Genomic DNA, 26099 nt, shown 5'->3' on the forward strand with positions numbered 1-26099 from the left:
GCTATTATAAAGTGCTGCGGACTGAAGTTTGCTTTAACTTTCAAATTCCTATAACGCACGTAAACCTTTTGCGTTTTGGTTTAGATCTGCTTTTGATGTCAAGTTTGCTGTGTTAAAAATGAAATATAGTCGATTTATGTGTGTGTGTGAATTTGGAACGAATCGAATACTATTGGCGGATACTATTGGATCGGCATCTTAAATTAGCACTGTAGGGTAAATTATGTTATGTTAGGCTATGTTGGCTGCTGCTATAGGCTTAAGTAAATTTTTTATTGAACCTATGCCTGTTTCACTAATAAATAAATAAAGAAATAACACACTAATCATAATGAGAAAAGTAGCCAAGATTTATTTATTGTCACAAAATCTGACAATATATGGTTGTGATTTTGTTTTGGCCCTGAATGCACCTAACTTCACCTAATATTCATTCTTCTTTTATTTTGTAGATAACCACAAAAATACATCAGAATTAAAATACAAATTATACAAAATAAAATTAGTGTCCAAAGGAGTATTTTTTAAATAAAACTATAGCTGAGGTAAAGTGTTCAAAAACTGACTCACTCAACAAATTGCACAAAACAAGCAGTGATATTTAAAAGTAATGGGCTATTTAAAAGTACACTTTAAAAAAATCACATATATGAGAGAGCAATATGATGTGCTTTAAGGCACAGTCTGTCATGCTGCTTTTATTTATTTTAGGTTTGTTAATTTATAAATTATTGAAGTTAAATATTTTGTGTTTAATATTAAATTGGTCATTAAATAAATTAAAAAGCTATTTTGTTGATATTGATCAGTTGGAGCGTCAAAAAAAGAAAGAAAGAAATGAATAACCAGATTTGGGACATGCCTTGCATGACCATCTGCTACACCAGATTATTTTGTTCACTCAGTATCAAACATTTATATTAAGAAGATATTCAGACAATTTTTTTAAACATTGTTTAGGCTCAATTGGGGTGTTTTTTCTTTGTTAATGAACTGCTACAAATCTTTCCATTAAACAACTTAATAATAAATTAATGTTTAAACTTTCTGTCTTCAAGATTGCAATGTCATTTATTATTTACTAATATTTTGTCTGACCTGAGGAGAACTGCACAATGTAAAGCTGCAATTGATGCAGTAGCATTGTATGTAGTGTGATATGATACAGCATGTTTAATTCTTGCGCTATTTTAAGTGAATGTAAATGAAGTCTACTCCAGAGTCGATTCTGGCTCCAAAATTAGAAGAGAATCAGAGTCGACTTAAAAAAAACCCAGAACCGAACACCCTTAAAACTGCATGAAGACATATTAGACTACAAACATTTATTTAAATGGTTCTCCTTTTTTCCTTTTGTGAACTTTATAAATTGTTAAATAATCATGCATCTCATCTGCTCCACCTACAGGAGGTCCCTTCAACCACAAAACACAATCAGTATTAAAAATTGCAGCTTGATCTGTTCTCAAATTATGCTTCTGATTTTAATCAAGTTGAGCAAAGATATTTACAACGTGAGTTCCATAATTGCTTGAAAGTTTGTAGAGAGACTTGGGGGTTAATAATAATGAGTATGCTGAATTTGCTTGTCACCACAGTAACATTACTAATTGTCCTGATGTCAATTAAAGGGGACCTATTATGCAAAAATGACTTTTATAAGAGGTTTAAACAGAGTTGTGTGGCAACAGTCTGTGAAAATAACCAGCTTCTAATGTCAAAAAGTTAATTTTATTTTATATAATTACACTTGATGAAAACAGTCTGCAGAAACATTTTAATTGACATTCTCCCTTTATACATGTTATCAGAGGGGGAAAGTACTGCCCATTAGTGACGATCTCCTCCTCATCAGCATAGGACATTAGGCTTGTTTTTGAATCTGCCACTATGCTGACTCATCGACATTTGTAGCTCCGCCCCATTTTGAAAAGAAGGCTGGTAGCACAGTCTCATTTAAAGTTAAAGCGACAGTCATCAAATCAGCACAATTAGGATAAAAGTGAAAAAGGGGCATTTTCAAAGAGTTTATAAAGCATTATTTCTGGGGTATATTAAGCTGAAACTTAATATCCACACTCTAGGAAAATCAGATACTTATTTTACATATTGTAAAAGGGGGCATAATAGTTTCCTTACTTTTTAAGACTAAATTAAAGTGTATCTTTGTGTCTTCTAATGTGCATGTGGTTTCAGAGTCCAGGTGTATTGGCAGCGGTAGATACTACCATTCACAAGTCCACTGGCGAGCGTTTTAAGATCTCAGGCTTCCCTACAGTAAAGTATTTTGAAAAAGGAGAGGAAAAGTACACACTTCCTCATCTCCGGAGCAAAGATAAGATCATCGAGTGGCTGAAAAAGTAAGTTGACCGTTTTCACTTTGCTGTTCAGTGCTTTATCAACCATCAGTATGATTTAATGAAACAATATTTAATTTCATTTACTATTATTATGACAGTTTTATCATTGTTAAATTCTAAATATCATTAATACATTTAAATTAAGCTTTATTTAAAGGGGCGGTCTTCAGTTTTGTGTAATGTAGATGTATGAACATATTTAATGCTTAAATAATTGAATAATGTATTCATTTATCCATCAAACCCCTGTAAACACTTACAATCTTCACCAGCACATATAGTGTCTCTATGCGGCTGCTTTTCATGCATTCTACATTTAAAATAATAATGAACTTGAGTTCGCAAAGGATATGTGAACATTTCGTATTAATTACACGTTATTATAACTCAAATATATATGAACGATAGTTGTCAAATTTTATTTTAGTGACCAGGTATGACCAAACTGGTTTACACTAAATGCCGAATTGCCGAATTGTAAGAGACATGACGTTTCCTGGTGACGTGGAGCCGATCAAAACTCATTGGGTTAGCTGACCAATCAGAGCCCGTTGAGGGCAGGCCTTTGTCGGAACCAGGAAGTATGATAGTAATTTTTAGTGATGGGAAGTTCAGATCATTTTAATGACTCTGACCTTGGAGTCTCATTTATTGAAATGAACAAATCTTTTTTTCGAGTCATTTTGCTCAGTCAGTTCAGTTTGGCAAAGTAACATTAAAATGTTATGAGATGCTTCAAAACACATCTACAACTAGCCCAAACATTGATCACACTATAAACAAGTCAAAACTAGAATGCTACTATACTAAGAAAGAGAAAATAATTGTTTACATGGTGTTTTGTCTATGATAACCTCTTCTGGCATGTCTTCAAGTTTGAGTCGTTCCTTTATCTAACACTGACAGTTCCATATAAGCTTAACCAACGAATACTCATTGGACTCATTGTTCTCGAGTCACATAAAAAATGTTTCCAAAATGAATGAATTGTTCAAGAACGAGCCATCACTAGTAATTTTCATGTTAGCTGAGAAGCAGTATAAAATTATGGTAATACATCTAAAACAATAGCATGATATTTGTATAAATGAAGCACAAGCATACATTGTTTTGCACCCCATAAACACAACCAAGCCTTAAAAAAACACTTTGGATGACCCCTTTAATTATAAATTTGGCATTGTGCTACTACTATTGGTACTAATAATAATAATGATAATATTAATAATAATAATAATAATAAATAACAATAATCATTATTATTTATATTCAACAATTTTTTTATGTTATTTTGTGTTTTTTTGTGCTATTTCTATACACTGTAGCAAAAATATTTATCTGCTAACACATCTCTGTTGAAAGTCTTCATCAACAAAACAGATCAAACACAATGGCTGTTTTCTGTTGCTGTGTAGATGTAGTTGTTTATGTAGGTGGTTGAGGTTCTGAATGACCTGCAAATGCTTGTTTTTGCTTTGATTTATTTCTTCACATCTTGCAATATTTATGTCTGATGGAGGTGGATTTAGCCCTCATCTAAGGTCAGGTACAGGTGAGGAAGAAATTGCATTCTGTTGTGCTGCTCGTACTCTTTGCAGTCTTTTTTACTCTATAAATAAACTGAAAGGTCTTTTTTAAATACTAAAAATGCGCCCAGGCACCTGTTTTTTGGGGTTTTGTTTTTTATGTTAAAGTGATAACTAAATGTCACCTACTGTAGATAAAACAAATGCTAGACTGTTTTTAAAGAAGTGAATTTCTTTGACTAAGACTAAAGAATGGTTTGAATGGGCCACACACATTCGACCTGGAGATGTTTTTCACGCATTACCAAACTTCACACTAAGAGGGCCACCCAACTGACAGGGGGTTCAGTCAATGGGAACGTGCTCTCAAAAACATGCACTGACTGATTCTTCAGAGTGACCTGCGTGTGGGCTGGGAGTCTTGAAAATGTACTTTTACACTGCTGTCTCCCTTGACTCTTTGGGATGTGTTCAACGGAGCTTGACTTCAATCAATCACTGCTAAACTGACCTCTCAGTGGAAGAGCTTGCCCTTGCTTTGATCGTGGAGCAGTCCTGCTGTGCGGGCATCAGCTGGGAGTTTAAGAGCCATCACACTGGTCCCAGAACAGCCTGTAGTCAGATGCATAACATTACTGCAGACTTGTAGACATGCAATATAGCAATGTCATGGGACATAAGAAGTTATGAGAGCCGAAAAATAAAGAGCTATTTCTTCCAATATAAAAAATTTGCCATTAATTTAAACAGCCTCAGGCCATCCAAGATGAACCTTAAGAAATTATTTTTTTCTTCTACTCAAAATTTGGTCCTTGGTGATTCATATAGTGCAAGTCAATAGTAGCCATCACTATAAGATCCAAAAACATATCAGGGAATGCAAAATTTATACCTGTGGGTACTGACCATACATTGAGGTCTTTTGAACTGAATCGATAGTTCTGTGCAAGAAACTGAACATGAGTTACAACATTATTACCTCCAATCCAGCAGCCTCAGGCAAATGGAGAATGTCAGATTTTTCTTTGTGATCTCTCAACCTGGATACTCTTTCAGACGGTTCAGTCGATTAAGTAGACTTTAAGAAGACTCCGTTCAAATGAATGATTTGTTTTTTGAACCAGGCATCATTTAAGACCATTTGCCTGAGGCTGTGGATAACAGGTAGTGATGTTGTAAATGATATCCAGTTGCAGTTTAGTTTGTTTCTACCTGAAAGTGCACTCATGTTTTGACCTGTTAAGTTAATTTGTCCTGTGAATTATTTGTATATAACAGAGCAAACATGTTTGTATATAAACAGAGCAACAAATTTTTCACAGTATTTCCTATAATATTTTTTTCTTCTGGAAAAAATCTTATTTGTTTTATTTTCGGCTAGGATAAAAGCAGTTGTTAATATTTTTAAAACAATTTTAAGGTCAAAATTATTAGCCCCCTTAAGCTTTTTTTTAATTATCTACAAAACAAACCATCGTTATACAATGATTTGCCTAATTACCCTTGCCGAGTAAACCTAGTTAATCATTTAAGTGCAACTTTAAGCTGAATAGTAGTATCTTTAAAAATATGGCAAATTGGCAAAATCATGGCAAAGATAAAGGAATTCAGTTATTAGAAATGAGTTATTAAAACTATTATCTTAAGAAATATGTTGAAAAAAATCCTCTTTACATTATTCTTTACAAAAATTGGGTAAATAAAAATACAGGGGGCTAATAATGCTTATTTCAACTGTAAATGTACAAACCCTATTTTAAAAATACTCTAAAATGTGGTAAAGATTTACAATTTTCACATAATTTCACGTCACGTGATTCTTTATAAATCAGTTAAATGCACAGATATTTTGTGTACATTTTTAGTATGCATTATTGGTGTTAAAATAGTTCCATTGCTTAATATGTTAATTAAAATCTTAATAAATAGTTCACATCAATACTTTCTCAGAAACACAATGATTGGAGCCACAATGTGACTTTTCTTTTTTCAGTACAACATTAAAGCGATAGAACACCTGAAAAAAAAAAAATTCCTTACCATTTTAAGAACGTCTTTGCTTTGTTGAACACAAAACAAGAAGAATGTTGACATAGTAAGAAAAAAAAAAGTCTGCTTTTTACCCAAAATTTTTTAGAACGGCGTGGCTCAGTGGTTAGCACTGTTGCCTTACAGCAAGAAGGTCGCTGGTTCGAGTTCGACTGGGTCAATTGGCATTTCTGTGTGGAGTTTGCGTGTTCTCCCACGTTCACGTGGGTTTCCTCCGGGTGCTCTAATTTCCCCCACAGCCCAAAGTGAATTGGATGATATACGAGTGTGTGTCTGAATGGGTGTATGGATGTTCCAAGTACTGGGTTGTGGCTGGAAGCGCATCTGCTACCTAAAACATGTGCCAGAATAATTGGTGGTTCATTCCTCTTTGGAAACTCCAGATAAATAAGGGACTAAGCCGAAGGAAAGTGAATGAATGAATGAATGAATGAATGAATGAATGAATGAATGAATGAATGAATGAATGAATGAATGAAAGAACGAATGTGGGTAAATGATGAGGACATTTTATTTTTGGGGTGAACTATCCATTTAAAGTAGATTTTTAGCTGAAAGCATCAATGGCTGCCTGCACAATAAGAGTTAAAAAGGCAAATACAAATATTTTATAAGCAAAACTTAAATTATTACCTGTGGCCTAAGCATAGTTTAAAACTTGCGTCTGAGCTGAGATTTTTTTTAATATAGAGTGAAGATGACCATTTAACTGAAACTGTTAATTAAAGGTAATGATCTAGGTAATGGTGTCTGGATAGTTACTTATTGTTGTTTTATTTTTATCTTTATTTTAATAATTATTTTAAGTAATGTAAATTCTGTGGCTTAAATATTTTTTAAACCATCCAGTTTTGATGAATTTATACGCAACAGCTTTTAATCACTATATTAACCTGATAATTTGAATGTATTATTATCTAGAAACCAAACATGATGTAATTGTTGCAGTTCCAGATATCTCCTTCCCAGCGGCTCACCTATTATCTCACAGGCTCTCTTTCTCTCTTGCTCTCAGTCCCCAGGCTCCACCTCCTCCAGAAAAGTCATGGGATGAGATGCCGTCCAGCGTGAGCCACCTGGGAGCCGAAGATTTCAGGGAATCGCTGAAAAAGAAGAAACACGCCTTGGTCATGTTTTATGCTCCATGTAAGCCTTCTGTTTTTTCTAAAATACTGCAGCTGTAGTTTATGTCTCAAAGCACGTATCCAGGCTCCTATCAATCCTTTAGTCAGAGTTATAGGCAAATGAGTCCAAATTTTAGTGCATTCTCCTAAAGCAACATGTGCGACAGCAATTATTTGAAGCTCTGAAATGTGCAGGTGGCGTAACATCTGCTTAATGGCACCGTAGCTTCCTGCATATAATGTTTTATTTCAATGGTTTAAGTAGGCATCAACAGTTAAATATGATGTATGCATATCTTTACAATTCTGAACCATTACAAATGTTTACCATAAAGAAACAAAAGGAGATTAATTATTGGTGTCTTTTAATAGTCAGTTGCTATTTGTGAAATGCAATTCTTTTCAATTCACCTTAGTTATATAGTGCTTTTTGTATTACATATTGTTCCAGACTAGCTTTACAAAGAATAGGGCCCTAACAAAGACTCTTAATGAACAAGACAAAGGTAGCTGCTGCAAGGAAGAAGAAATATGACAGACTAGTTAAGGCAGCTCTCATGACTGCAATGCTCTAGATTTATTTACTTAAATTGTGAAGTATTCATACATATTGCATTATGAACATCATTTAATTTAGGGTGATTTTGGCAACACTTATACAACCCTTATACTAATACCTTCACACTGTGAATTATATAATGTAAAGTTGTATGCTAGCATTTAATCTGCGAATAGTGGGATGCTACGTAGTTTATGAAATCGAAAATAATCCAGCTAGATTTGACATGACGCTGCTTTGTTTACTGCAGTAACCAAAGCAACACCGTTATTTTATGCTGTTCTAAGGGCACCACCTGCTGGATTTGCATTTTATTTTGTATGTGAATAATGTTTTAGTTTAGGATTAGTTTCTTACAATCAGTATTTATCAAATACACGGTAAGTTAAAATGTCACCAATGTTAACAGTTGAAACCTAAAGGGCCGATGAGTTTTAATGTTTTAAATTTCAGTCTCTGATTCCTGTACATACCCTGATAAAGCAGTTTATAACTACATATACAAATGCTCTATTCTTGACTTATAAGCACATTTAACATTGCTTAATAATTGTTTTCATACTTTGTTCATGATTCTTTTTTACTAATTTGTTTTGCATTATTTACTAACCAGTTATTTAGTAATAGTTGGTGCTATTTTAAGATGATTCTGAATGCGTTAGTAATTGAATAATAAACTATTTAAATGAACATTTATAATTCTAATTATTCAGGCATATAGTAATAGTTATTTTGTATGTTAATAAATGCTTTATTAACTCAACTTCATTCAGGTATGTGAACTAATCCAAAGTGAGGACTATTTATGCTTTATAAATCCCTTATAAATGACAAAGGCTTGGTTATATTCTAAACAGGAATAAAAAAGAAAACAAACTTTTACTTTGTTCATTTCTATTCTCATTTGTGTATCTTTAAATGAATAGAAATAAATAAAGTCATTTATTTTCTATTTATTTTCTCTAAATTATTTTACTTAATAATTTATTTGCTAATGCTAATATCTGTGGTCTTTTTATATATTGTACAACTGCGCCATCTGCCCCAGATCGTTCCCAACTCATTGTGACACTCTTCCAATTTGCGCAGATGCTACAATGCATTTGAAACGGTTTTGAAATCTGGCCAAGCAGTCGTCTGGTCTGCACGTTGTCACTAGCAAGAAAGCAGTGATGAGCAACAGCCAATGAAATTGCTAGAGAAGGACTATAGACAGCCGAAAACAAAACATCAAACTGCTGCCCACGTCTTCCTCAACACTGTCTCATCCTTTTTGGCATTCAGTTCATTTTCTTTTCTTTTCTTCATGTTGCTTGTTGACTTGTTGTCAAGAATTGCAGCGTTGCTATGTGTTTGAGTTTGTGTGTAAACAAATCTCCGGATCATAGCAATAGTCAGGGAGACGGATCTTGTCATTTGATGCACGTTCTCTGACATAAAACATAAAACAAGAAACCGTGTGCAGGTAATTACGCTTTATAGTGTATTTTATCACATACTAACTTCAGTATTGTTAATATACAGCACTACAAAAAAAATGTCAGAGACCATTTGAAAAGTCATAGGTTCTTATTCCTTAGTCCTGCTTTTAATAACTTAAAGAGATATTCAGCATAGTTTACCAGGATTTCTTTATCATATATAACGTTAAAAATATTATTGAATTACTCTTGGAGTTTTTTTGTTTTGTTTTTATTTTAAATTAATACTTTTTGCAGTGAAAACTGCCGACATGGCATTAAAAAATATGACATGGTGTTATTTTTAAATGCGCTCAAGCCCACTTCAATCTCCAATCAATTTTTAAAGGCCCTCCAGTCTAATATTTTGTCTAAAATGTTTTTATGAAATGCTCATTTAAACCTTTATTTATTAATATATTTAAAGATATTAATATAATATATTAATAGATTGCAAAAGACCAGCTTCTGCTTTAAACTGGACTGACTGAATATTAACGATGAAATATCTACTATTTAAAAGTATGCAAATGTATAGACAAATGTAAAATACAGTAAAACACCCTAAATGTCGATCTGGTAGCGGTTGAGTTTGCAGCTAGATATTATGGGGAGATCGCTGACAGGAACAGTGAACAGCTCCACAGAGAACAGGAGCAAGTGCATAACTTTGATCATTTTAATATAGCAAATTAATATTACAATCCAAAAATGATAGTACAACATTGAGGGTTAATCTTAAGCTATCTCACGGCCCACCTGCAGGATCGCTGAGGCACACTAGTGGGCCGCGGCTCACTGGTTGAGAATCCCTGCTCTAAACTAACATAGTTTTGTTTTTTTAATTAGGAAGAAATGCTGTCCATAGTTTACAGAATAACCATAAAAAAACATTTGAATCAAACACAAAACTATAAAAAATATATGATTCCAGAAAAACTAAACATTTTAAATGGCATCTTATTTTTTTCCCATGTCTGTACAGTATGCAGAGGCACTGCAGTAATAAAAACTGGAGAAGAGGAAATATGCCTAATTTGTCATAATCATAATACAGAAAAAAGGCCATTTTCTGTATTTTCTTTTGTAATTAATCATTTTTAAAGGTAAAATATAAGCTGGATTTTTTTTCTTTTTTGCACGTTAAACAATAGCCTGACTCTTTTTCTTTGAAAATTACATCAGTGATTTGACTTCTCTTCATTATGAGCAGCAACACTGCTAGTTGTGCATACAATTGTTAACATAATTTCATATTAATATGGCCTTTTTGTTATCATAACTGGGGCGTTTCACATAATTGCAGCGTGTAATCAATGAACAATGCTGTAATTATTTTCCATTAGACTGAATTGTATCACACTCAATATCCACTGACCTCTCAGTCTCACTGGATCCTCTACATACAGCTTCATTTTTCATGTGATTCAACTGAAAAAAGCCATTTTTGTATTGCATATTAAAGACCGTTAATCAAAACAGTTAATTAGTGGAATAAATGTTGGTTTGAATAGAGAAGTGATTGATTTAAAACCATGCTATGCCAAGATTGAATGATTCATTCAGTGTTGCTTTGTTCTGGTGAACGGCACCATTCAATGAGCATACAGTGGGCAGCTTTCATTGCAACAGAAGCAACTTTTTTTTTAGTTAATGATAAGGCATGTCTTTGCATTTGAACTGAAGGCTTAAATATCACCTAGCCACCCTTGATAACAGTGGTAACACTTTGGAGCAAGCATGATAGTTGAAACAAGATGTTCTTAGAGGATATCAAGCAGACTCTAGGGCTTAGGATTTCATAAGCCTTCTGTCAGATGTCAATGTCAAGTTAGTACACCTCTAGTGCATTCTGGGAATGACTAGGGAGTAAAAGCTTCCGTGCACTGGAACATTTTTGACAATTTGAACGCCTGGGAGCTTATGAAATGCATTTTTATAACCCTTTTTTTTTCTATTTTCAGTTTCTGGACTCTGTTTTTTTGGTTGTAATAATTATGCGTAATCAAAAAGCATATCACAGTAATTGAAACATTCAATATAACAATAATAAAAAATTAATAATAACGAAATGTCATTTACTGTGCTTGTCAAATTCTGTTTTATACTTGTAATGATTAAAATGCACAAGAAGAACTGCACTGAAAAACTAATTTATTGGATTATTAAAAATTAATTTTTAAGGTGAGCAGTTGCAAACAATTTATATAGGCTAAATTTCATTCATTCATTCATTTTCTTTTCGGCTTAGTCCCTTTATTAATCTGGGGTCGCCACAGCGAAATGAACCGCCAACTTATCCAGCATATGTTTTTTACGCAGCAAATGTCCTTCCAGCTGCAACCCATCTCTGGGAAATGGGCTAAATTTCAACAAAGAAATTAAATTGAGTAAAGTTTAACTTAATTTGTTTGTTTAAATTCAGTCTGCAACCAATCACCTTAAAAAAAAACTTTAGTAAATCTAATGAATTATTTTTTTCAGTGTGTGCAATTATTCCTTGTAAATAACATTATTATTACATTAATACTGCAAGTAAAATCTACTATACAGTAGTTCAGTTCTTTTTGCTTAACTATTCCATTCTGTACCGATCCGGTCCAGCGGGCCAGTCATCATGAATGTAAATGCAAATGTGTCAGTCGTTGCCATGATAACACAAGTGTAATGTAAACAGCAATATGGACAGATCCCATGGTAGGGTGGCACCAGCTGATCATAAGTTCTTTCTTAAACTGGAATGTAAAGTCCACACTAGGGGCTTAGTAACTACTAGCTAGTTTGTAACTAAATTTATTCTTACTTCGGTTGCACCACATTAAGGAAAAGCGTAATTAGTAAGTCTTAAGCTCTCCGTAAAGTCATGCATAGTCGCATTCAAATTAAAAGCATTTAAATTGTTTAACTGCTTTAAAATTATGCAACTTATGTGTCTATTGATAATTGTCCAATATGAAAATTAAAGGACAAATTACATTTTTGTAGCACTTGTTTGAATAGTCAGCCACTAATAACAGATGACAAACACATCTGAGGTCCGTTCTTCGTACATGGATTACCCTGTTAGCTGGATTTGGATATTGACGATTTGACACGATCCAGGATCGTTTCGTTCTTCCAAGCTGATCCGAGAGTTGTTGTCATAGCAACAGTTCAGCTAGGTCAAACCTGATCGGGAGCAGGTTTAATTCATATAAACAGGATTAGATTGGCTCAGTTCAAACAAAGATAATAAAGTATGTTCCGAATTCTGATATTTTCTTACAGTAGTAGTTATATACACTTGGGAAAATGGTAAATATTTATATATAAAGTTATAGTTATTAATAAAATAAATAAAGTTATACATATATGAACTTTTTAAATCGCTTTAGTACAATGGAGTAAAAAAAAAAGCAATAATACATTTATGCAGTCATAAACATGTTTTGATAGTTAATATGCCAGTGATTTGATGCTTTACAAAAGTTGCAGATGCCTTTACCAATATCAAAATGCTTTTGTAAACATCCAGTTATTCTTTACACCGATTAAAAAACGGCTACTATAATAAAGAAAATCTTTTCTAAAGTTGAACTAAATACATTGATTTGCATTAAAATACATGATGAATACACCTGACACATGAAAGTGTAAAGCCTGCAGCTCACAACAAATGTGGAAGGTTATTGCGTGTCATATTTAACAAACTGTTTACTGCAAATTTAATGTAATTTTGCTCACATGGATAATTGAATATTAATCAGATGATGTCATTACGCTGCTGTTACGTCAACCAATCGTTGCCTTGCTGATCATGATTTCGAGGATCGATAAATCTGTCCTTCACAACACACGCAGAAATCTCAGATCAGTTTATCCAGACATTCTAATCTGATTCGCGAACTCGTTTGAAGAACCAAATTAGCGAGAGATCAGTTATCGAGATGAAAAGATCCCGGATCTGCCAAATCATCTTAGATCATTTAAGCGAGGTACGAAGAACGAACCCCTGCTTTGCGAGCCATGAATGCAGGTGAAATACACATGAAGTTCTCAAAACATTAAACTTGAATTTTATTTTTATATCTTACACATGCAAGAGAAAATATCAGGAAGAAAAACTCAGTCATGAAGAAATTCTCATTTTAATTGACGGCTACAATAAACACAAAAGACTTCTTGGAAAAAATAAAACTTTCCTTTCACAAACCGAAGCAAATGTGAGATTTGGGAGGAAATTATGGCTGTGAGTAGAGGAACATCGTTCTTCATTATGATCGCGAGCTCCTCAATGTAAACTACTCTTGCTGTTGTCTCTTTTCTACCGTTATACATTGGGGAGGCTGCAGTAAATATTTAGTTGGAATGTAGCGTTACGTTTAAACTAAGTTCAGTGGTACAACACAAAAATATTTAGTAATGTGTAAGTTGTAACTTATAGTGTCCCTTTAAGTCACAACTAGGCTACGTTTTAACTTGCGCACTGCTGGTGCAACCTGCCCCATATTACTACTTTTTGGACTTTTTACTTTCATAATTATCAGAAAAAAAGAAATTGCACACTTCTGCTTAACCAGCCAAACTGCCAGTCGACCAACAGAGTGGTGACGTCACATACACACGCACTTTACCAGCATGATTGTCTAGCCGTTTAGAATTATAGGCCTAGAATTGTTTGTAATTGTAGTGAGCCATACTAGGCTCATGTAGAAGCACAACTAGGGACCATTTGGCCTGAAAAGCAACTCATGATTTCTGTTCATATGGAGGGATTTTCTGTGTACTGTTCATGATATGACAATAAATTTTCTCATTAAAATGTTAAAATGCTCATGAAGTGACTAACATCATGCACGTTTGAGTATTAGTGTAGTAAATGAATGAATGAATCTGCAGTACATGCAGACTTTATATTTAAATGAGTAGAGTTTTTGCTTTTCAGTTTTCACAGACATTTGTCTTTTTAGCACTACTTCTAATTTATGCATGCGCAATTCGCCACATTACTGTTTTATTATCCATCCACATTTTCTGCATCAGTGCCCTCAACACCCTAAAAATTGTCCTCAAGGCACTGTGCGTTCTACTGAACTAGAGAGCCGATAGAAACGCACCCAAAATTTCTTCTTGCATATGATGAAAAATGATTATGTGCTGTTATTTTAAATTTAGCCTTGAGTTCTTGCTTAGCCTATCTAACTGGGCACCGAGACAGACTGGCATCGACCTTGCATGAGTCTGGAGGTCTGCCCAGCCTTTCTTCTCCACATATAATAGCAACATGAGCCAAAAGGGAAGGTACGCAACTTTGTGCTCCATTATTTATAATGACCCTCGTGCGTCTTAAATTAGATGCCTTGTTCCTCAAACAAACAGGCCTTTGTTTGCAGCCCTCCAAATTATAACCGTGCCATTAACTGCCATTTAAAAATCACCAGCGTTCCAAAAGTGAGCTCGCTTACTTGAGTAACTTTCTTTTTGAAGATGTAAAGCACCACAGATGTGCGCAAACAAGATTTCGTGACAAGCTAAACTCGTGCAGTAAATGGGAAGGTTGTCCCATGGCTACGTAGCCTCACCATTTGGCAAGGTTTAGCTTAAGGCAGCTGTTTATTTAATGGAGCTTGTTCATTTGTAACATTTCACACCAAATGCCATGCATAATTCATAAGAATAACACCCGCAGTATCAAAACCACCTCAAAAGAACATGATAGAAATTAAAGTTTAGGAGTTCTGAGAGTAGAAACTCTTGCTGATTCTTCAGGAAGTTTGATGGACATACACTGCCTCAGGAAAGCTCCCGTTGGGCTGTCTGAGAGAATAATAAATCTACCTTTGACATGCTGTACCATTGAATTTTGACATTTCTTACCTGCTACACACAGACAGTGATGGATTACTTTGTTTGATGTTATTGTCTTAAGTTATTCAATCATTGTGTTGGGTTCTTTCGCTTTAGTTTTCTTCTCTATTTGTGTATGCTGGTGTATATCACCTCTTGCTGTTTGTTCTCTGCAATATAAGGTGAGACAGCTCGATGAATGCTTGTCTCTTGTTGTTTTTCCCCAGGGTGTCCGCACTGCAAGAATGCCGTCCCTCATTTCACCACAGCAGCAGAGATGTTCAAAGAAGACCGTAAGGTGAGGCTCGGCACCATTAAGGAGATTTCCAGACACTCAAAATAACAAACGTTTTCAAACGACTTCCAGGTTCTGTCAGACGCAATCAAGATCTCTCTCTTGTTCAGACAGCCTCCACACATCTCTTTTCATCTCCAGAACATCTTCAAGGTCTTCAGTGTCATAGTCTCTGTGCTGTCTGATGCTGTTGACCTTCAGTCCTTTACCTTGCTCTTTATCTATCTAGATTTTTTTCTGTTGATCTTACTATTGAAGTATGTTGGAGATTATGCTGCCAGGTCAAGTTTTGTCAGTTAAGTCAAGTACTCATTGTAAAACTCAGCCTCTTCGTCCTTGTAAAGACTCGTGTTGGCGTTTGGTGCTTGTGGTGAAGTTATACATTCATAATTTAGTGAATTGGTCCTTTTGAAATTTGCAAGGTGTATGATTGTTTTCGGAGAAGTTGCATTTACTTGATTTTAAAAATGCAGTTCCTGATTAAATGAAGGCATACTTGATTTAAGTATGGCTTTTTTTTGTAATTGCTGAAAAAATTGAGAATTGTTATTTGTATCATTTCTTAGGGCTGTGCAATTAATCGAAAATCTGATTTCGATTTTGATTATGGCTTCTAACAATTATGAAAAACCATTAATCGAGATAAACGATTATTCCATTATTTACCGCCCCCTGTCCAGTTGTCCTCACTTGTTGCTCTTAAAAGCGAGAAAGACCACATGCTTATGTATGTGCAGACAGTCAGAAGCATGCGGTCTGCACTTGGTCTCATTCACACATTGTGACGAGCAGAGAGCACACGCATCTAAAGTCATTAACGTGAGCGCTTTTATGGTCAAATAGGTGTCAAAACGCGGTGTTTAGTGATTATTCATATTAACCCTCATTTTGTAATAAACCTCTCCACACCACCACCAGTGTGCAGCATCCACTTGGATGATGCGACAGCTGCCTCAGGGCAACAGCTCCAGTGTACTTACCACACACCAGCTTTTGAGGGAGTGGAGAGACAGTGATATAGCCAATTTGGTGGATGGGGATGATTGGGAGGCAATGATGAATAAAGACTGATGGAGGGAATTTGGCCAGGACACCGGGGTTACAACCCCTACTCCTTATGAGAAGTGGCACCACTCTTAAAAACACTTAGCTGTGATCACTTGATAGCACTTCTGCAATGCTGCATTTTACCTATTTGAACATTCTTCAATTGTCTGTGCATTTATTTATTATAACATCTGCACAGCATTTCTCTTAAAGCAAATGGTCAGCAGCAATCTTATTGTGTGTGCACGCATTGAAGATAACAAAAGAAGGTTTGATTGAAAATTTGAAAACAAGATTGCAAACCACTATGGATTAGGTGTACACAAAGCCCTTTTGGTTCTCAGTACAGTGTAAATACACTCACTGGCCACTTTATTAGGTACTAGTACTGGGTTGGACCCCCTTGTCATCAGAACTGCCCTAATCCTTCATGGCATAGATTCAACAAGGTACAGGAAATATTCCTTAGAGATTTTGGTCCATATTGACATGATAGCATCACGCAGTTGCTGCAGATTTGTCGGCTGCACATCCATGATGTGAATCTCCCAGTCCACCACATCCCAAAGGTGCTCTACTGGATTGAGATCTGTTGACTGTGAAGGCCATTTGAGTACAGTGAACTCATTTTCATGTTCAAGAAACTAGTCTGAGATGATTCACGCTTTATGACATGGCACGTTATCCTGCTGGAATTAGCCATCAGAAGATCAGTACACTGTGGTCATATGGGGATAGACATAGTCAGCAATATACTCAGGTAGGCTGTGGCATTGACAGGATGCTCAATTGGCACTTATGGGCCCAAAGAAAATATCCCCCACACCATTTTACCACCACCAGCCTGAACTGTTGATACAAGGCAGGATGGATCCATGCTTTCATGTTGTTGACACCAAATTTCATGTTGTTGAGCCTATGTGAATTGTATCCTCAGTTTCCTGTTCTTAGCTGACAGGAGTGGCACCCCGTGTGGTCTTCTGCTGCTGTAGCCCATCTGTCTCAAATTTCGACGTGTTGTCCATTCAGAGATTCTCTTCTGCATACCTCGGTGTAACAAGTGGTCATTTGAGTTACTTTTGCCTTTCTATCAGCTCGAACCAGTCTGGCTATTCTCCTCTGCTGGCTGTGGATGAAAATCCCAGTACTTTAGCACTTTCTGAAATACTCAGACCAGCCCGTCTATCACCAACATGCATGCCACGTTCAAAGTCACCTTTCTTCCCCACTCTGATGCTTTGTTTGAACTGCAGCAGATTCTTTTGACCATGTCTACATGCCTAAATGCATGAGTTGCTGCCATGTGATTGGCTGATTAGAAATTTTTGTTAAAGAGCAGTAGAACACTAACTAAATTGGCCGGTGAGTGCATAAAAAAACAGCTCTTTTCTTGAAGCAGTTAAACTTAAGTTTTGCTATAAGTAGATCATATTTTCCATTTAGCAGAAGTTTGTCAATAGTATTTCATATCATTATGCTGCTCTCAAACCAAACCTGTCACTAGTCTTGAAGTCATTATTGAGTTTTGCTAGTCACGTGACATCCGTTATTCTGTCATGGTTGCAAACCAGTTGCAACATAATCAAAGTAAAAAGCTAATCATATTGAAGTGGAGACACTTCCTCACATGAAGTTTTTTTTTTTTTTTTTTTTGGTTCTATTCTCATCTCGCATACACATCATGCTTAGAGTTGGCTGTTATCTGTGGCATTTTGTTGAAGATTTAAAACATGAAGTCTTGTAATGTGGGCTTGGCCCAAATTTACACATTGCTTTCACTTTGAGGAGTGCCGATGTTTCCACTTTTTTCCCACTTCAGACACATCTTTCTGAGCAACACTCCATATGAGATCTACTCGCTGACATTTCATCATTCTCTAAATCTTTCCTCTTTCTCCACAAACTTCTTTGAAAGTAGCTGGCTCTCTTGGATCTTCAGGGGCCTATAAAAACATTTCCCTTGGCTTCAATAGCTGCAGAAATTTGTCACTGGCCAAAAGCGGGTGATGTTGAATTGTTGTTTGCAAATGTCTGTAATTCATCAGGCACAGCGTCAGTCCTCTTTAATTTCCTTAAAGCTCTTAAGTTTAAACTCACGCATAATCGTTATTCAGATGAACGGCATTTGGAAATTGACTTTGCCAAGATTCAAATGGAGCCCGTTCCGAGAGTTTCTGTCTTAGAATTTAAGCCAACGCCCTTAAAGATGTTATTGAAAACAGATATTGTCTTAAGAATAAAAGCTCTGTTCATGAAGCTCCATCTGCTGGTTTTTCCAAACATTGAGCTACATTCTTTAATAAACAGAGTTTGTTTCCTCACATAGACAAACTACCTTGAGCTGGACTCATCATTTTGATCCACATGAGCATTACATTTGCGCATTGCTTTATTCTGATTGGTTGATCAATGTTCAAAGGTATGTAATTTATGTAAACAAAAAGCTATGAAGTAGTTCAAGCACAACCACATTATAGTTCCTTATTACTGAGCAAATTAACTAAAACTCATAAAGACAACAACCAAGCAAACAACAGGATGAGAACTTACACTGTACAAATACACACTCACGCAAACCATAACACACATGAACTTTGTTGTATTAAATTTGCGATCAACTTTTGCAAGAAAATAGTTTAAAACCCCTTAAAAAAACATGATCTTCAGATTTACAATTATGTTAAAATCACGTAAAATATTTGCACATTTGAAACGCTTGAATAGGATCATGTAAGCTTTCTATAGTGAAACTTTAACAAATGTGCTCCACACTGTATGGCTTTTCTGTAAGTGACTGAAAAGCTACATGACATCTCAATAGAGTGGTGTAGTCTTGCGTAGCCAGTTCTTCAGGCTTGTGACAGAAGGTCTGGACATCTTTGCCGCTTTCATTGACCCAGGACCACTCTGCCTGACATGTAAAGCAAGCAGTCAAAGCTCGCTTTTATCAGCCTTGTGTTTAGGGTAGTGGAAATTTCTACTGTGATGTCCCTAACTGACCAGAGTTCAAAACTCTAGGATGTATTTTAAAGGCTTTGGGTCTAACTACACATACAGTATTTTTGAAAACCCAGTGTATAAATGGTCACTAAACAGTGCTTGTTAACACAACAGCTTCAGGACATCATGACAGTTTTGTTTCTAAGTGGATCTTTAAAAACACATTGTATATTTCCAATTAGATAATGCATTTAAAGTGTCTAAAATCTTTCATATTGTGTGTGCCATATGCTTCAGATGTTCAGCTAGGCCTCTGAGGGCTTGATGTCTGAGGCTGAGACAAAGCGCAGTGTCACTGTTTTACAAGCAGTTCAAATTACAGACTCGCTTTTTTCCATCTTTTTCACACATACATACACACCCGTATAACTTGTATATCAACAATAACTTATTTGGCATCACAAGCCTGGAATAAGATGCATAAGAAATGACAATGGTTTAAGGAGAAAGGACTGGCACATTTCTTAGGGAAAAAACATCTAACTAATGTCTTGAGGTTTGGAATAATTGAGTCTGGACTGTTGAAATTATTGAAAAATAATGCACACTCTACTTTTTCAATAATTCATTGACCCAACGTCAATTATTCCTACTTCATATCCTGTATATGAAACTGCTCATTCATTCACCTATGCATTATTCACTACATAGTGAATACTATATTTCTCTATATGGAAAAAAGGCTGTGACGTGAGTTACATAGAAAGGAGACAGAGAAAAGTACACTGCCGAGTTCTAATTTTCCATAAATGTCATTTTTTAATATATTTTTTTATTTATGACCTTTTTAAGCTACACAGTTGATGAATACAGAGATGTGCAAGAAAGGGTACCACTGCCACATTTATATTAAAGGTGCTGTATGTAGGTTTTTGACTTTTCTAATGCATAAAAATACTATAATATGTTTGCTGATATTTAAGAAACATGCTAAGTGAACATAATTGTTTGTCTGAAAAACAAGAAGTCAGATATTTTACTTTGAAAATGTGCATTACGTGCCGGAATTTTGCTTTTGTTTTGGTCATTTAACCCATCCAATGCTAGTTTGGCCAATTATATTTCAGCACCCCAGGTGTGATTCATTCATTTAGGAAGGTTTTTTAAAGTATGCGTCCGAGACTGAAATGTGACCTCCGGTGGACAGTAGCAGACTCTGAAATAAGACGCACATTCAGAGTCCCACATGAGGCTATTAATTATAAAATAATATAAATAATAAAAAAGTAAACATTAGGTGAGCAGGTTACATTGTAACCTTGTGTCCTAACAACACACTACGTGATGAGATTTGCAGTGATAAACAATTTGGCTGTTTAAACCAGATGCAACGCCACAGAAATTCAAATATAGACATTCAGAAGTACAGAATATTTCTCTTACTGTAATCCAGTGAAGGGGTAAGCTTTATAATCTAATTAATACATATTAAGCCTCTGTACCATTATTAAATGTACATGCTGAATCACTGATATGTGCTGGCTTGCACTGAGTCACAGTTCTAAAGTTCTATGCTGCTGCTTTCAGTAGTATGGCAATAAATGTCATGAGAAATGGCATCCAAACTCACATTATTAGCATTTAACACTGAATAAAGCACATGGGGTGTACCTGAGGTGATTATTGTTATTTATCCTGTTGTTCAGCTGCAAGAAATAGAAATCGTTTCTAAAATATAAGTTTCAGGTGTTGGTTGCCATTGTTTTTATTTAGAACACGACCTGAATTAGCCTTGAATCATCCTTCAGGCTTGATAGTCAGGCACATTTCTGTAGATGTCATCAATCTGGCAACCTGCACTTGCATGTGTTTCGAACCTGGTGTGCAATACCTAGTTTAACCACTGAGTGTCAAACTTACATACTGCACCTTTAAAATTGTATTGGGTTGACTAAATGTATATAAATAAAAAAGTTAAATAAAGTCATTCCTTAATTGCAATTAAATGAGCACTACAGTATATTATTCAAGACGAGACAATTCAGGTCTAGAACATATAGATTTGCATATCTCAAAAACCTATAACTAATTGCTATTCATTCAATTCTCATATTAGTTTTGATTTTGTTTGATTTTCAGATAATAAAAAAAAACATTTTTTGCTCTTTTGTGAGTTTTTTTCACCCCTTCCCATCAATGTTTATGCATTGCGATATCAAAGGAATTCTAGAGCAGTTCAGCTGTTGTATTTGCAAATGAACATGACTCTGATACATGAACAAAGGTTTGTTTAGATTGTATAAAACATTTGTGATTCTGGTTCCATTTAGAGCCCAATTATCTCCTCCTGTTTCCACTGTTCTCATTAGTGCACTTTGATGTACATTGCATTAGTAATCATCTTGAAAAGCCTTCTAGCATCGCAGGACTTAGAACCTCATTCCACCAATCCTTAAAGTAAAGCCCCTTTGCACGCTGTTGTTTTTGCTTGACTATTAAACAGTTTTTGTAGAAGAAGCTAACAGATACAGCCCAATTAAGTACAACATGCTTCAATTGTGAAAAAAAGACTAATGGTATAAAGCTTAGTCTTGGTTCAGATGTTCCTTTGTTGACCTGCTTTAACTTAATACCACCAAATTCAAAGGAAACAACTTATTTCTGTCTCTTCTGTAATATTCATGAGCTCACTGCCTGTTTTATTTCCTCTGCGCAATGACCTGGGCTCTTTCTCAGCGAGGTTGATAATTACTGTCTGAGAAAGATCTCTCTGCCTTTGTGAATGACTTTTTTAACCTCATCCATCTCATAAACCAACCTCTGTAAGCACAGAATCCTGAGTTTCCTCACAGGCTATGCGTCTTTTGTTGCTTACATCCGCTTATTGGTGAGGTTATAGCAAGATCAGTCAAGAGCCAGGGGGGTTATCCACCAACAAACAAAGATCAATACTAGAATTGGCTGACAACCAAATAAACAATCCCTTTCCTCTCCGTTTCCTGTTGTCAATGTAAAGACTGAATAATCACAAGCCACCAATGAAACCCTGTAATCTTTAGGGCCCTCTGATTTCCGCGATGGGTTCAGTAGAGCCGACCTACAGTTGAATCACCTCCTTCAACTTTGACATTTGCATTGAACAGAACTGAATCATCACTGAACAGATTCCAATCAATGTATCTGATTTTCTGTTGTTGCTTTCTGAGCTCTACAAAGCTGCTTTAAGCCAATCTGTACATTATATAGGACTGTCTAGAAAGGTGGGATTATGCAGTTTAGTCATAATAACTCAATTAGCTGTATAAAAGTGGAAATCTCAAGGCAATTAGACTTTTTTGAATGTCATTCATACATTTTAGTTTTATTTCCTCATCCTCTAATGAGGGTTGGGTTAAGGACTGGGGTTTGGTGGACTACATGGGGCAGGGCTATTCAATTAGTTTGTCATGGGGGCCAATTCATAACCCAGTGAGAGGCGACATGTGGAACGCACTAGACCAACTTGGACCATCACTGACTGACAGACCAACAAAGCCCAAGAGCTGACCATCAGCTTGGTGTGTGGCCCTAATAACCACAATATGCAATTAATTATTTGGAGTTGACTGAACTAATGTGATTGTAGTGCACCAAACACTGTTGCAATGAAGATAAATGCTTAGTTGTCCAAATAAAGCTTTGAGTTGTTTTCACTTTTTCTAGTGATGATATAAATCGTAGTTGGCGAAGCTAAAACACAGTTTGACAACACCTCATCATTGAAATAGGCTCTTTGCCAAGATACATTTATGGTTCAATTGTTTATGCCATCCTCTGATGTCCTGGGCATAAATCTGTGCTGCTGTTTAAATGTTGGGGTATTTGCTATTATTTTTTTCAGCGCTGCTTTAAATGGCATTTCTTGACAGAAATGTTTTACTCATTTTTCATTACCTTAGAGAAAAACGGCAGGCTAAATTCAGGACGTAGGGGTACAGCGAGCGAAACGGTTCAGTCAGTGCCAAAGCAGCTGTGCTGTTAGATTTCACAGCTACGTTTTCACACATTAAAATATCTACTCGAAAGGGCAAAGAACTATGATTTTAGGTGTTTTTGACTGCCAGCTTTGCGCTTTTATATGTTGCTGCCATTCTTTCTTAATTGTTTTTGCCATATCAGAAGAATGTTTATGTAAATGCCAATGGTAGTCAAGAAGATTCAAATGTGCAGTCATGCAGCCTTATAGATTATTGAGCAGTGTTTTACATCTCTGTAAATTAGAAACCCAAAGCATTGTTCAATTCAGTCCACACACACTATGCAATATGTATCTTTGTAGTTGTATTTCAAATTTATAGCTTTCTCTGGGGAAAGTAAATCCTCTCTTCGGTTTGGCATAGAGGGTCTCTAAGGGGCTCAGGAGCGTAAACAACAAAACCATGATCTGACAGCATATTTCACTACAGAATACATCCTGCACTGCTCATGTCTTTTTTTTTCTTTTTTTTTTACTTAAAAACATGCTTTTAAAAAATCTTGATGGATGCTACCACAGCTCTGTATAGATCAAATTATTAAAGTAATAGCATCTTATACAACACACTAAGAGAAATTAAGGGTACTTAGCCTATGATAGAACAGTTCCATGTCAAAATAATCCTGTTTTAATTTCTTTCAGATTGCATATGCTGCAGTGGACTGCACAAAGGGACAGAATCATGAGTTGTGTAAACAGGAGGGAGTTGAAGGCTATCCAACATTCAACTACTACAACTATGGAAAGTTCAGCGAAAAATACAATGGGGAAAGAGGGGTACGTGTTTTTTGTTTTTTAATGTGAGTGAATTAAATTTAATTAGGTGGCTATATTAGGGCATATTTGAATAATTGTCATTGCATGTGGTAAAGTATCTAAGCTCAGCTGTATTATTTTAGAAAAGGAATCTTTTACTTTCAATTGAAGCACAATGATCAATGTGTTTGAAAAAAAAATGTGTTATGTATCTTAGATTAGACGTTTTATTTTATTTTTATCTATTTTATTTTTAGTAGTATTTTAGTGCATTATTTTAAAGTAATGATAATGAGCCCAAAGTAATCTCACATACTGTATGCTTATCGTTACTTGAATCATTTTTTAATAACTGACAGGGGTGGTCTAGAGTGTAAATTTTAAGGCTTGGTTGTGTTCATAAGATGCAAAGCAATGTGTGTTCATGCTTCATTAATAAAAAAAATCCATTCTTTTATATATATATTCCTTACTTTGATTATATAGTTCTCAGCTAACATGAAAACTACATAGTTCCTCCGAAAGGCCCGCCCTCAAGAGGCTCTGATTGGTCAGATAACATAACGTGCTTTGATTTGCGGATTGGCTCCACATCACCAGGAAGCGTCATGCCCAATCACTAGCACGCTCTGTGCTTTGGCTCTGTAAATACTGTCAGTCAGTGTAGCCGTGTCAGTGTGTGTCTGAATCAGACAAGCTCTGAGGGAATAGTAAAGTTTGGATGGCATTTTAACTTTTTTTCTGCTCAAACATTACATCGCTTCTAGCTACGGCCCTTCGCTGCACGGGGTGTATGTGCGTGGTGAATGTGCATAACCTAAAGCGTCTTTGATCGCACTAACCCGGATGTATTTTTTGTAGTCCCCAAACTTAATTCGCTGTAGGCTTAGCTAAGCTAACTTTGTAAAAGTCATTGTTTCCCTTTGCGTTGAACTTTGCACATATTACATTGAGATGTTGTTTATATTCACACAGCTACATTATACATCAACTAAAGTTTAAAATATGATATCGTAGTGGACCACCCCTTTAATACTTTCACATAGTTTGAAATTCTTATTATTGGGTCATGATTAAAATATTTTTGGTCGTAATTAAAGTTTGATTAAGTTTGTTTTATTATTATTTAATGTATTTGTTTTTAATATTTAGTTATTTTTATATAATCCTAGGTCATAATTACTTTACTAAGCATGCATGGTCATATCCTGTTGCATTATCCTTTGCCTGAAGTAATCTCACATGTGTTTCTGGTGTTACCATTAATGAAATGATTTACAGATATGGTTGCTTTACTAAATTTATCCTTGTGAACGTTTGAGATGTACTGATTTCATACATCAAATCAAAAACAACTTGAGAACAAAAAAAAAATGTCTCAAAAAGATTTTTGTTTTGTTTACAATTGCCTCTTGATTTGACACTAAACTGGTAGTGGATGATGAGATTCCCCCCAATCTGCCAAGTGATTTGAGTGTCTAGAAAAGTGCTATATAAATGAAAGCTCTAGCGCTAAATGTTTGTCATACATTTCATGTATCCTTTTTTGCGGGATGAAAATGTTTTTAAATTAATGTTGTTTTTTTCTCATTGTGAGCACTGTCTATATCTACAGGAAGCTGGCTTTACTGGTTTCATGAGGAATCTCAGGGGCCGAGACCAAGAAAAAGTGGGCAAGCGGAAAGAGGAGCTCTAGTAGGGTGGGCGTGGTTCCTGACGGTGGGAGGAGCCTATCATTGCACTGTGACTTGGGCAGGGAAATCCCAGCACTGACGCCACAGACTTGAAACCTCAGCTAAAAAGGCTATTTTTTTATACAGCTGTGCCCTTATGTTTGTAATACCAATGTAACATCATCAGAACACTTAAGTTTAGCTTTTTGTTTAGTTTTTTTATTTAATTTTCCTCAGATATTTAGTGAAATTGTTTTTCCAAATACTGTGACTTCAGTTACTGAAATCCACACGTGAAATCTATGCAACACTGGACCCTCACTCGCCAGGGTCCCGTACATGTGATGGGAGGCTGGTGTTTAATGGGGAAAAGCAGTTATCGCCAGGAAACATCGCCATCACTATCATTCCAGTGGGGAGGAATAATGTGTACAATCGTATCTGCAAATATTTTTTGTTAAAAAAAAAA

The 26099-nt window shown here is 35.5% G+C and overlaps 1 protein-coding gene and 1 long non-coding RNA gene across 4 annotated transcripts in view; one reads left to right on the top strand and one right to left on the bottom strand.

The window, feature by feature from the left end:
* The window catches only part of LOC137496491 (uncharacterized), a 65332-nt gene extending 58294 nt beyond the window's left edge, over positions 1–7038 (bottom strand). For all 3 annotated transcript variants that reach the window (XR_011016894.2, XR_012385559.1, XR_012385560.1), the window contains exons 1-2: positions 6913–7038; positions 4398–4498 (exon numbers count right to left, since the gene is read on the bottom strand). This is a non-coding gene — a long non-coding RNA (uncharacterized lncRNA). The remainder of the gene's footprint in view (positions 1–4397; positions 4499–6912) is intronic.
* pdia5 (protein disulfide isomerase family A, member 5) overlaps positions 1–26099 on the top strand; it is an 84490-nt gene extending 58391 nt beyond the window's left edge. The window contains 5 exon segments of the mRNA NM_001113576.1: positions 2197–2360; positions 6951–7081; positions 15132–15202; positions 23844–23978; positions 25573–26099. Coding sequence (NP_001107048.1) covers positions 2197–2360; positions 6951–7081; positions 15132–15202; positions 23844–23978; positions 25573–25653 — 582 coding nt within the window. The 3' untranslated portion in view covers positions 25654–26099.

This window comes from Danio rerio, chromosome 9 (genome assembly GCF_049306965.1).
Source record: "Danio rerio strain Tuebingen ecotype United States chromosome 9, GRCz12tu, whole genome shotgun sequence".
Lineage (NCBI taxonomy): Eukaryota > Metazoa > Chordata > Actinopteri > Cypriniformes > Danionidae > Danio > Danio rerio.